The 12204-nt window shown below is 36.8% G+C and overlaps 1 protein-coding gene across 1 annotated transcript; it reads right to left on the bottom strand.

The window, feature by feature from the left end:
* Nucleotides 1-3030: 3030 nt before the first annotated feature.
* LOC107757554 (homeobox protein otx5-like) lies at nucleotides 3031-6291 on the bottom strand. The gene is made up of 3 exons (XM_016575074.1): nucleotides 5989-6291; nucleotides 4985-5136; nucleotides 3031-4555 (listed from the first exon to the last, which is right to left on the bottom strand). Exons 1-3 carry the CDS (start codon nucleotides 6083-6085, stop codon nucleotides 3959-3961), a joined length of 846 nt encoding a protein of 281 aa, XP_016430560.1. The 5' UTR covers nucleotides 6086-6291; the 3' UTR covers nucleotides 3031-3958.
* Between the last annotated feature and the right edge of the window lie 5913 nt (nucleotides 6292-12204).

Genomic DNA, 12204 nt, shown 5'->3' with positions numbered 1-12204 from the left:
GAGAAAGTTTCTCATTATTATGAGAAAATAAGTCATTATTACGAGAAAGTTTCTCAATATAACGAGATACTAAGTCATAGTTTTGAGAAAGTTTCTCATTATTATGACTTACAGAATTATATTTTTTTATTCAGTGGCGGAAACGGGCTTCCATACTAAACCGATGTTCTCTTGGTGAAGCCGTGTTTTCAAAGCATCGCATGTTTGTAGTCTTCAGAGAAGTCAGCTTAGTTTTAGTTGTTTGTCTCTTTACATTAAACTGGGATAGAAGGCAGTATTTTAACATTAGAACAATTGTAAGTTTACCTTCAAGTAGTAGCCTAGAATAAAAAGACTCTGTGGTCAGAAAAAAAGGTTAAGTCTGTCTGCATTTTATCCACGTCTCATCATAGCATAGCAAAGGATTGGTGAGAGGTTGCACATCCTCATGAGGATGGTGGAAATGTACCACATAAAAACATAGTACCTTTTAATCTATTGAACTGATTGTAAAGGCATGCCAGAGGGTCCATGAATAAGGTAAAAATAGCATCAATCAAAATTTAGAAAGCAAATTAATTTACAGAAAAAAGCAGCTTGCACATACAGCTGTACATATTTCTGTAGGCTTCACTCTCTCTCTCTCTCTCTATATATATATATATAATATACACATTTGACTTTCACACGAACTAAAACCGAAAAAAAGTCAGTAATAGTGATCCATAATTAACAAGGTTGATTTTTCTTTGTCTAGTCACTGGCCGCCAGGTTTTTCTAGACCGAAGTACTTGCCATTTAACCTGTAACTACATTAACATACACCTGTCATTCAAAACCTGTATTTCCCCTCCATCATCTGAAGTGTATAGTCTGTGTGTGTGTGAGAGCGTCTATAATATGGTAAAGTAATGTATCTGTCTGGTTAAGTATCATATGTATCTACATGCTGGTTTGTGGGTTATGTGTGTGTGTGTTCGTATGTGTGTTGTGTGTGATTTGTTATAATTGAAGGCTCAGCAGCTTCTCCTTTTGTCTTCTTGCATGAACTACAGACAATCTGTCACAGAGAGAGAGATTAATATCTGGAGAAACGGGGGAGGGTTGGGAGGGAGGAAAAGAGAGTTGACCGAGGAAGACAACACAGACAGACAGAAAGAGATAGATAGATAGAACAGATGCATACATATATACATATATAAATACATAGATATAAAGTTAAAGGGGCAAGAAAGTGAGGGAAAAAGACCGAACAATAATTTTTACTTAACTCTATTTTTTTAAACGTGTGTTACACATACACAGAAATGTTCATATAAAGTAAAACAATGTCACATGATTAACTTTTCAGAAGCAAAAAACCTATACATAAACATTTGCGCGCGCACACACACACACACACACCCTTCGTCCTGGTAACAGTACATGTGGTTTTATTCAGGTCAGAGTGGGATTATGAAGCACTCAGGAGGGGTGGAGGGGTGGATGGAGAGAGAACAAGTGAGAGAGGGCATGAAAGATGGCACAGAGGAGAGAGAGAGGCCTGTGAGTATGTTTAGAGTTACTGAACTCCACATCTTTCACTGTCTTCATACAGGGATACTCATGAGAGATGAACATAAAGAAAAAAGAGGGAGTGAGCAGACTGAAAAAAAATGAATAAGAAGTAATGAGAGTACAGATGGAGAAGTCATATTAAATTGATCACGCTTAATAAGTCCCAGTAGAAAGAACCATAGATGTTCATAAAATAAGATTGGAAACATTGTTTAAATTGACCCTGGTCAATTGCAGTGGACACTGAATATTTATGTGCGTTTTTTGTTGTTGTTGTTTTTTTTGGTTATACTCGATAGATAGATAGATAGATAGATAGATAGTACAGTGTATGCTTTTACTAGTAAAAGTGAAACAATGGCTAAAAATGTGAGAAAGGGTTTAGAATAATTTATTTGTAAGTAAACCACTTGGTTTGGTATTTTGTACCTGATGCAGTGACACCGATGTGTTATATATATATATGTTGTATATATGTTTGTATATGTCTGTGTATGTTACACTAAATTTTGGCAATCAGAAAATGTCCAGATGCTTTTTGTTTTAATTTTGTGAAAATGTAAAAATATCATGAAACCTAACTAGTATGTTTGTGCTATATTGTTTTTTAAAAGGCATTTAATGTGACATTTTGTTGTATTAACTAATGTAAAGACATTCATACATTTTTTAGATGTTAGTGTCTAAAAAAATTGGGCAAATGACCAAAATAACTCTAATACTGATTGTGGGACCAATAAACTGCGATAGATGAGGTAGGAATGATGGAATAGTCATAGAATAGTCTTAGCAGACAGAGAGGGAACTGGAATCAACAGGAGGAGATGCACCGAGAGGTGTGGAGGAGGGAAAGAGAGAGAGGGAGCTTCAGTAATCCTGTTTAATTGCTTTAGGGTAGTGTTCTGTCGTCAGTAAGGAGATTGAGGTGCTCTCTGGGTCATTGGCAAAAATAACCCCACACACCCGGCTACATGGGCGGGGCCACCCACACCACACCATCACAGCAACACGATTACCAGACAACACCATCGCAACAACCTTCTGGACCCCCAGATGCCTCCTCTGTCTGGCCCTGTGTATCCAACCCAGGGTGTCACAGTGACTCCAGGAGAAGATAGTGGAAGAATGTGAATCTTGCACTTCATATTTCTAGACCCAAAGTACTGAACTTTTCATCTGCTTTCAATTTAGTTGGTTAAAAATCAAGTTCATTACAAGTTTGAATTTCCAGTTCCCTTTTGCTGATACCAGAAAATCCCCTATTAGAGGCATGAATGCATATTGAGTTTTCATTTTTAGTACTTATATTTATTAATTTAGATATAGTCCTTATATATTTTAACTTCACATTTTGTAAAGTAACCTCTAAATTTGTAAACATGCACGCTTGTTCAGTGTGAGGGACAGACATGGCCCACTTTATATAAGTTCAGTTTTAAGGGATTTTTTCTCACGTAAATCATTTGTTCTATGTGCTAATAAAATCTCCAGCCATGTTTTTATTAATGACAGTAGTACTTCATCTTGCATAATCAATGAGAAACAGAGTTAGCTCTTGTTAAACAAAGCCACATTTAATTGTGTAGTTAAACTAAGAGAAAAAAATTCAAACTTTTAATGTAGCTCCCATCTGAATGTATTCGGTCAAAGCAATATAACAACCATTGTAAACACCAACATTTTTTTAACACAAGGTCACCCAAATAGAAAATATATATCAACAGCATGCATGTAATGCCATTAAATGAAGTTTAATTAGTAACGATTAACTCAAACTAACAGAAAACAACATTATTTCTTATAAGTTAACATAATTTAACAATACATAAATAACAACAAGCTAAAAGCACAACACAAGAACTTCTAATGCCTCTCAGTACAGACAAACCAAACCAAACTTATGAAAAAAGTAGAAAGAACTTTGTCCCATAAAGAGCTAATTGTATCTGTAAAGAAACCGAGAAGTTTCCCTCCAATTACCGTATGTGCTTGTCTTTGTGTGATATGTGTGTGTGTGTAGGTTTTAGTGATATTTACTTCAGTGTGTTGTGAAATATGTTCTAGTCTGTGTGTGTGTGCGTGTGTGTGTGTGTGTGTGTGTGTGTGTGAGGTAAATGGTTAATAATGATGACTGATCAGTAGACTTGAGGAGTCCCTTCACTCTCAGCCAATCACAGAGCAGGTCTGGATTACAGAGGAACAGTCTTCACCTGTTCCAAAATGGGCCCTTTTCCCTTCTGAGATCTGAGATTCCCTTCCCTTTTCACCTCTGAGATAACGTGAATCCTGCTGATTCAGTCCTGTTCATCATCTAAATGTCTCCGGCATTTCAAGCAATAGTTTAGAATCATTTATTCTTCATCCGTCTTCTCCTAATTCTCCTTCCCTCTTGTTCTTTTTCTTCACTTGCTCACTTTCTCTTCTACAGCACCTGGAATTTATGGTCGAGGCAGTCCACGGTACTGAAGTTGAGCTTCCAGGCCTGCTGGTCCTTGTAGTCCAGGCAGTCTACAGAACTGAAACCCAGCGAAGAGGTGCTGTATCCTTGGGAGGAGAGGGAGGGTGACTGGCTGAGCGAGCCGCCCATGGAGGGCACGGTGAGGGGAGAGAGCGCGCCCCCGCTTGCGGACAGCTGACTGGTCATGGGGGAGAGGTACGGGCTGCAATCTAATCCACTGAAATAAGGAGAGGAGCTGTAGCCCTGGCTATAGGTGGAGGGCTGACCATAGCTCATAGGATAGGGAGCAGGGTGATGCACACAAGGTGTGCCGGAGCCACACAATGGGTCAGGAAGAGGGGATAGAGAGGTGGGACTCCACACAGAAACTGGTGCTGTGCCTGTGCTGGCACTAGGGGGCACGGCTGGGGCAGAGGCAGCCACCACTGAGGAGCTGGCACCAGGGTCAGAGGTCAGTTCAGGTGGTGGAGAGGACTTCTTTTTAGGGGGACGGGGCTTGGGCTGACCGCTGGTCTGCTGTTGCTGTTGGCGGCATTTAGCACGACGGTTCTTGAACCAAACCTGAGGGAAATAAGATTGAGGTTAAAGGTGGAAATAAAAGTTTGCCTCATTTCGCTAAAGGTCAAAATGGACTTGTTTCTTTTATATACTGTACAAATCTCATGCTTGATTATCAGGCCTGCAATATTAATGGGCCTCACAAACATAGACTGTCAGAGTTGTGTTTCTTTTCAATACTTGAGACTCAACAATTTAAAATAGATTCAACTTCAAATGCACACATGGTGCATATTTAGCTGAAGATGTATGGTTTACTTGCATCAAAGCAAATGAGTGTTAGATGCTGGGATTAATGTATTTTATTTTACTTGAAATGAATGATCTGTTTCTGCTACTTAAGACATAAGGCCAGGTGTGGTGAGAATGATGTTAGGCAGTCTGAAAGGTGTCAGAGAGATGTTTGTCTCAGTTTGAGGCAGACAGGCTCACCTGAACTCTGGACTCTGGAAGGTTGATTTTCAGAGCCACCTCTTCTCGCATGAATATGTCTGGGTAGCGTGTTTTGGTGAACAAGGCTTCCAAAATGTCCAGTTGGGTCCGTGTGAAGGTAGTGCGCTCCCGACGCTGCTTCCTTGGAATGGCTATTTATAAAAACATTGACATTACACAGTAAGAAACAACTTTAAGTTTTTTCAGTTGAAAAAAAGGACTGTACATTTACAGTAAAAGATAAAACTTTTTGTATTTAGATATAGATGGTATCAGTTTTAATTGTTTAATGTGAGCTTATAACAGTTATTAATATGGTTGATGTTGGTGAGAGAAAGAGGGAGGGACTTGGACTATCCATTGTCAACATACAACAGTGATAGATAGATAGATAGATAGATAGAATTACTGCTTTATTAATATTTACATTCTGAACCCATTCAGCTTTATTTTTATTCTTTATTCAATACTAGTATGATAATTAATCATAACAGGGAACCAAACGCGCAAATTTTAAAGCTAGAATTAAACCGTTCATAATTGGCTATAAAGTAACTTTACATAATAAACAAGGAAACATACGATCGCTTTAAATTAAAATTTTAAATAAAAGAATGTTGGTTATATAAACTTTTATATAATTTTATTTAAAAAAAAAAAACTCTTTAACGTTTTACAAAGAACCCTCAAGATGAATTTCGAATATACATTTTACATGGATTTTTATATAGTTATTTTTTGTTAGAATGTGGGTAGTAGCCTACGTTTGTTACTACGTGAGCAAGTCCAGTTAATGTGGCTATCAACTGGTTATATTAGATTCAATTTACGTTGCTTAAATTGTAAGAAAAAAAGGGATAGGCTAACTCATCTAAAATGAAACAGGAAAGATGAGGCTACCTTTCAGTTTTGATTTTCCCCTCTCTTTTGAGTTCACTGACCACCAAAATGAATCAAATTTCTGACACAGACATATTATAAATGATTAATACGAATGAACTGACCTGGGTAGCCGATGGCGGTGTGGAGCAGGTCCATTCCTGAGGCGGACAGCGTTAACCCGTTCACAGCATAATGGGGCTGCTTTATGTAGGACATCATTCTTGGGACGGCCGCGTCTCTCGCACGCTCTCTCTATTGCTCTCTCTCTCTCCCTCCCTCTCTCTCCCCTCTCTCTCACTCTCTTTTTTCTCTGTGACGCTTTTTTTACGGGTCGGGGGTCGCGCTCTGCTCCTGATGGTCGCGTGTCTGTGCTCGCGCCTGGCGCGTGCGGTGCTCCTTCAGTCTCGCGCCTCTTCAAACACCTGTAGATTAGGGATGGGCGATACCCCTTATTTTGTTTTCGATACGATACCGATATTTTTCAAGGCAGTATCGTCGATATCGATACCGATTTGATACTTCTGCACTATATTTTTAAATTATGAAATTTATTAAATTATTAAATTACTAAGAGTAAAATGGGTTATGAAAACCACTTAACTTTGTTTAAAACGCATTTTAACCCGTTTAATCCCAATTTTTTCCCAGACATGAAAATATCCAAATGATGTGTCATTAGTAACCCTTTGAAATAATCAATTTTTTTTTTTTTTTTTTTGGGGAAAAGTGTGTGAAAAATTGTATTTTATGGTCAGTCACAATTGTAACCGGCGGGATAATGATTATTATTATTATTATTTTTGTTAAATAAACAAAACCACTGGTAAATAAAACGCACCTTAGTATCGATATTTTTGTTTGAGTATCGATACTTTCGATACTCACGTCAGTATCGATATATCGATACTTCGGATCGATACGCCCATCCCTACTGTAGATTCTTTCCCGCTTCTCAGTGTCTTGAACAAGCGTACCCTCTTGCCCAAGTTTAGCAATGTCATTAATAACGCCCTGAGTATCAAAGATAAGCGTGCTCTTTTAATGTGAAGTAATAGTAAAAGTAAAGCCTATTCTCCACAAAAGTTTTAGACTCTATTTCAGAGCTTTGGCGTTGGTTAAGGCGCGTGTCCCTTGGGCAGGACCGGACAGGAGCGGGACACTATGAGCAATATGACACCAAGCAGCTAATCTCTCTCTCTCTCTCTCTCTCTCTCTCTCTCTGTCCTTTGACGTGTAGCATTCCTTAACACGTGGTATGACAATAGACATATTTATTTTACTTAAAATATAAGGTAAAAGTGCAAAATCAGTAGATTATGATGGGTTGTCTGGTTGTCTGGTTATGACATAACCATTCGATTTTCGAACGGTTTGTTTAAACTATAAAACTATTTATTTCGTTTTTTTATTTTGAAACCAATATAGTAGCAAATAAAAATTGTAAAGATATATCGAAATATGGAGAATATTGCCTTTAAAAAAATGAACAAGGATCCGGGCAAAAAAAGGCCGATGTCTCAAAATGCCGCAGATATTTAAAATATTTAAAATGTTTAGATATTTTTAAAATATATTTATAATATATTTAACTATATTATAAATAGATTTTAAAATGTTGTGTATAGGGTGTTTTAATTAAAACGTTTTTTTTCTTCATTATATTATCTGGGTCTGTGTGGTTTTAGGAACCGTAGGAACCATTAATTGATTCATTTGAAGCAAATGTGATACGTTGTAAATGAGATGTTTTAGAAAAATGGGCCCTCACAGTAAATATACCCCTGAAAATCAATTTCAGGGGGCAGAAATCGTTCCCTAATAATAATAATATAAAACATTAATTTTATTTCTATTTTATATAGCCTAGGCCTATTCTATTTACAAATTGTGCAGAAGCTATTAACCATTAATTCCACATGAATAGAGTGTTTTTTCTTCGTATGTTGATCGCCGCTGCGCAATTGTTCCATCTTTAAAGAAACCACACTATAATAGTTTAAATGTCAGATATTAGGCGAAAGTGTAATTTGAATCTCACAAATAAGACACCTACACTCTGAAATTTAATTCGTTCATCGAATGTGTTTGTTGTTTCCGGTTATTAATATTAATATATACAATTTTTCTTGTGGACATTTTCTTGCTCAGTCCTGTTAACACTTCTGCATAACAACATGTATAATATAAATAATTTATTTTGTAATTTATCATTTATTTGTATATCTGTTCATTTATTGCAATTACGTGATTAACTTAAAATCCTTTATCATAATTTCTTTACTGAATACAAAACATAAAAGCAGCATAATACCACTAAAATATTTGACTCCACATTTGGCATAATAGTGATTTGTAAAACATCTAAAATTTAGTGTTACTCTTTACACTTTATTTACTCTTTACACTGACACACATGCATACACACAGTTATGAATTATCATAATATGCTTTGTGTGAATAGTCCCTTAACCTAAAGCGAGGAAAGAGAGATTTCTCATCAGGAGGGAAGAAGAATAGCTGGAAGTTAGAAATGTGTGGATAAATGATGAATAAAACAAAACAAAGACAGAATATTATCTTGACCAGTGATGGAGGCCTGATTAAAGAAGAAAGGATAACAGCCATATGTACGGTTGTTGACCAGTTCTGATGCAGGAAAGGATCCATATTTCCTGTATGGAACTATCTGAAAATTTCATTAAAATGTATTATAGAAAGAGAAAATGGAATGTTTTATTTGAAAGTATTATGTGTTTGAGTGTAAACATGTTAGTGAGAGAGAGAGGGAGAGAGAGAGAGAGGCTAGGAAGGTGTTAAATGGCACTCAAGATGAACTGAGTGTGATAGGTTGCCTTAAAACAGACACAGTGCAGACAGGGTTATTTGGCTGTGACTGAGGTAGATGTCATTCCTCCTAAGTACAGCCAATGAACAAAGGGCAACAAAGAATCTTCATATTCCCTTAACTATTATGACAAGCTTTTCTCTAAATGACAAAAATATACTTGTATTATCTTGCCTAAAGATGTGCATGTATTGAATACAAGAATGAGAGACTAAAATGTTCTACTGTATTTGGTGACAAAAAGCAGCAGAAGATTTGCTTTGGATTCTATCAGCTTGCTTTACCACATACAAGTAAATAAATTTTTTTTAAAGGTAATTTGAAAAAGAAATATGAGATGGAAAGACAGCTCAGTTGAGTGGTCAGATGTTAAGAGGAAATGCAAACCCCGTTCTTATTCAGAATCAGGATTATTTTGCGATACATATATAAAAATAACGTTTTAAAAAAGCATTTATGGGCCTTCACCTTATAAAAATAATGTAGACAAAAACTTCCAGTTGTCCACCCCTTTAATCAGCCTCTAACCAACGGTTCTCAATAAAAAGTATTTTAAAAATGATAATAAAACGATAATAAAAATGTGAATATATATTGTAATATTTTGTGAAATATGCAAGTAAAGCCTTGACATAGCTACAATTATTTCGTTTGTCAAATTTCAGGAGCTACAAATGTGTATATATATATATAGACAGTAGAATGGTGAAATACACTATTTATACAATTTCAAAGCTCTATAAGCAGGTTTTATAAGTAGTATTTCTTTATTTCATTACAGAATTAATCATTCAACATAGAATTAATGAGAGGATAGACAATATCATTCCCAAACAACAACTGTTTTTTTTATATGTTTGTCTTTTTATTTATATTACTAACTAATAATCAGTCTAGTTTTCTTGTAATTTTTTAATCATTTGCTCAGATTATAAAACTGTAGAACATGCCTGTATTTCAGTGACTGTTATTGTTGTTTTGTGTAAAAGCAGTTTAAAAAAAGAAACAATTTATTGTTGTTGCTCTGTGTCAGTGTAAGATGTTTGTATGTTTATGTGTTCAGGATCTGGGCTTGTGTGCTTGCAGAAGGGGAAGTTTTGTGGAGGGTGGTGCAGTGGGGGTGGGGGGACCAGTCCGTCCATCTGGCAACAACCAGCTATGCAGGCACAAGACCAATTATGGAAGTGGACTAAACTCTAATCCGCAGGCACACACACACACACACACACACACACACACACACACATACACGGCCGACACAGTGACGCTGCAACAAACATTTAATCTGAGTGAAGAGTTGGATAGATGAAATAAACAAAATGTTCCTATGCAAATAGAGGTAAAGGAGGGAAAAATGTGAAGATGGATTGGGGTGAAGGAGGGCGAGTGAGGTGACAGATAGAGAGAAAGAAAGAGAGAGAGAGGGAAGGAGGGAGGGAGAGAGAGAGGGGTAGTGGGCCGCATCATTGCAGGCACACTGCATCAATTAATCCAGATTAGGCAGTCTAAAAAGGAGCGGCTTAATCTGCAGGCCAGCCAGTAATACACAGACCACTGTCAGCACCAATCACTCACGGTTCTAATCCCCAAAGAAACGCACACGCCGGACACACGCACACATACACACACGCTCTCTGAAAAATGTGAGTTAAGCATGCATATATAAAATATTTCTGCACAATCAAACAACAGATTCATCCAAAACTTTGAATCTGTGCTAAATATGTGTACAAAACTTTTTCCAACTGTAATCCCTCACAACGTGAGTGATTGTAATCACTTTATAATACAGGTATTTAAAACAACTGGTGAGCAATTTCTAATGCAGTGTGTAGATGTGTTTCTATTGGAAGATGTTGTGATGAGGCAGTTACTTTCTGATAAGGACAATAAGTCCCATTGTGGACAGACTTTGGGTCACAGATTAAAGGGGTTTTAATGTCACTGGGGCTGTATGCTGAGGGCCCCAATAACTGATTGACAGCTTGTCTGGCCCTCTAGTGGAGATTCTGTCCATTTATCTTGATTCAATTCAGTTCAGTTTTCACATCAAGTTTTGGTTGATATGAAAAACAAAAGTTTACATTTCCAGTGCATACACACAATAAAGGTAATACAATTCAGTAAGTTATTGATTTGTACATGAATGTGTGCAAGTATTGTATCTAAATGTGCAAAATGTAATGAAATTGATTGAGTGCTTGTGTGTTTGTGTGTGTGTGTGTGTGTGTGTGAGTGTGTGATTTTGACTTCTGCAGTTTACTTGTATCAGTTTTATGTCCAAAAATTCAGTATGCTTTCCATTCGAGTAACAAAATTTAAATAGTATCTATTAATATTAATTAATTGATGTCTAATCTAGTTAATCTAATCTGTGTCCCTTTGGAATAGCATACATCAGAAGACGGATATTTAGTTATGCAAAATCATACGTTTAGATTGCCTTTGTGATCATACTACTCATTTTAATATAATTTAATTAAGGCTTTCAGCATTTAGCCTAACAAAATAAGTATCTTTTTCCAAACTGCAAATTATTATGTTGTTATGGCTTAATTAACTTGTAGCATTTAAAACGATATAGCCTACAAAATTGTCGCCCAGAGTTTTTTATTCAGTTGTAATTCATTGTGATGGCTGCCGAATAAAATATCGTGTTTTGAATTTGTGGTATAGTTCATATTTTTCATATGTATACAGGCACATTTAGACAAAAGCATGCATGATTAAAAGTATAGTGTTAAATAAACAAAGTTGGAATGAGTTAATGAATGTAATTTCGCCCCCTGTAGGGAGGACACATTTCTTCTTCATCCGAAACAGAAATAAATGATTAGCACAGTAGCATTAGCCTCCCACTGGTTTCAATTTATTGCATCTCAACCACTGAAAGAATTAGACAGAAGGGCAGTGAGCAAGAAACAAACTGGTGTAAAATATTTGCCCTTTCTCAAGTAAGTGTTGATATCATTGTCGGCGACAGCTGATGACGACACCTTCATGTCGAGATCTTTGTTTCCTCTCATAGGTTCACTTCAATGCTGCGATGACGTCATCGCTTTGGGAACACCTCCGGTGTGACGAATGTCTGAAGCCCTTATACCATCACGCCAATTTATTGGCCAATAGCGCTTAGCACCGCCCCGAGCATACGTCGGTAGAAAGTTCGGAGATGGTATTAAAGTAGCTCAGTTTAAATGTATTGTATGAACTGCATACTGAAAAATATGGGGTGTATATTTACATTTAGTTAAAAGTGGCTGTAAAACATCAGCTCCAGTGGCGCAGATGGATAAGCGCGTGTAGTTGGCTTTTCTCATTCCATCTCATTTCATCAGATTTTAATACCTTCAGGAAGCTAATCATCTGTTGCCCGTCGGAAAGAGATTCTTGTGTTCTAAGCCATCTATTTATATAGAGCAGTTTACTCCTCTAAGGCGGACACAATGAGTTTTCCGGTATGTATGGATGCATGTTACACGGACTCACGAGG

The sequence above is a fragment of the Sinocyclocheilus rhinocerous genome, unplaced genomic scaffold (assembly GCF_001515625.1).
Source record: "Sinocyclocheilus rhinocerous isolate Xijiao unplaced genomic scaffold, SAMN03320098_v1.1 scaffold984, whole genome shotgun sequence".
Classification (NCBI taxonomy): domain Eukaryota; kingdom Metazoa; phylum Chordata; class Actinopteri; order Cypriniformes; family Cyprinidae; genus Sinocyclocheilus; species Sinocyclocheilus rhinocerous.
Note: the sequence above shows the minus strand (reverse complement) of the source record. Positions and strands in the feature narration are given on the sequence as shown.

Coding starts and splice junctions, on each gene's coding strand:
- LOC107757554 (XM_016575074.1), bottom strand. CDS start 6,085: ATGATGTCCTACATAAAGCAGCCCCATTATGCTGTGAACGGGTTAACG. Junction 5,137..5,988: donor CACCGCCATCGGCTACCCAG/GTCAGTTCATTC, acceptor TTTTATAAATAG/CCATTCCAAGGAAGCAGCGT. Junction 4,556..4,984: donor TTCCAGAGTCCAGAGTTCAG/GTGAGCCTGTCT, acceptor TATTTCCCTCAG/GTTTGGTTCAAGAACCGTCG.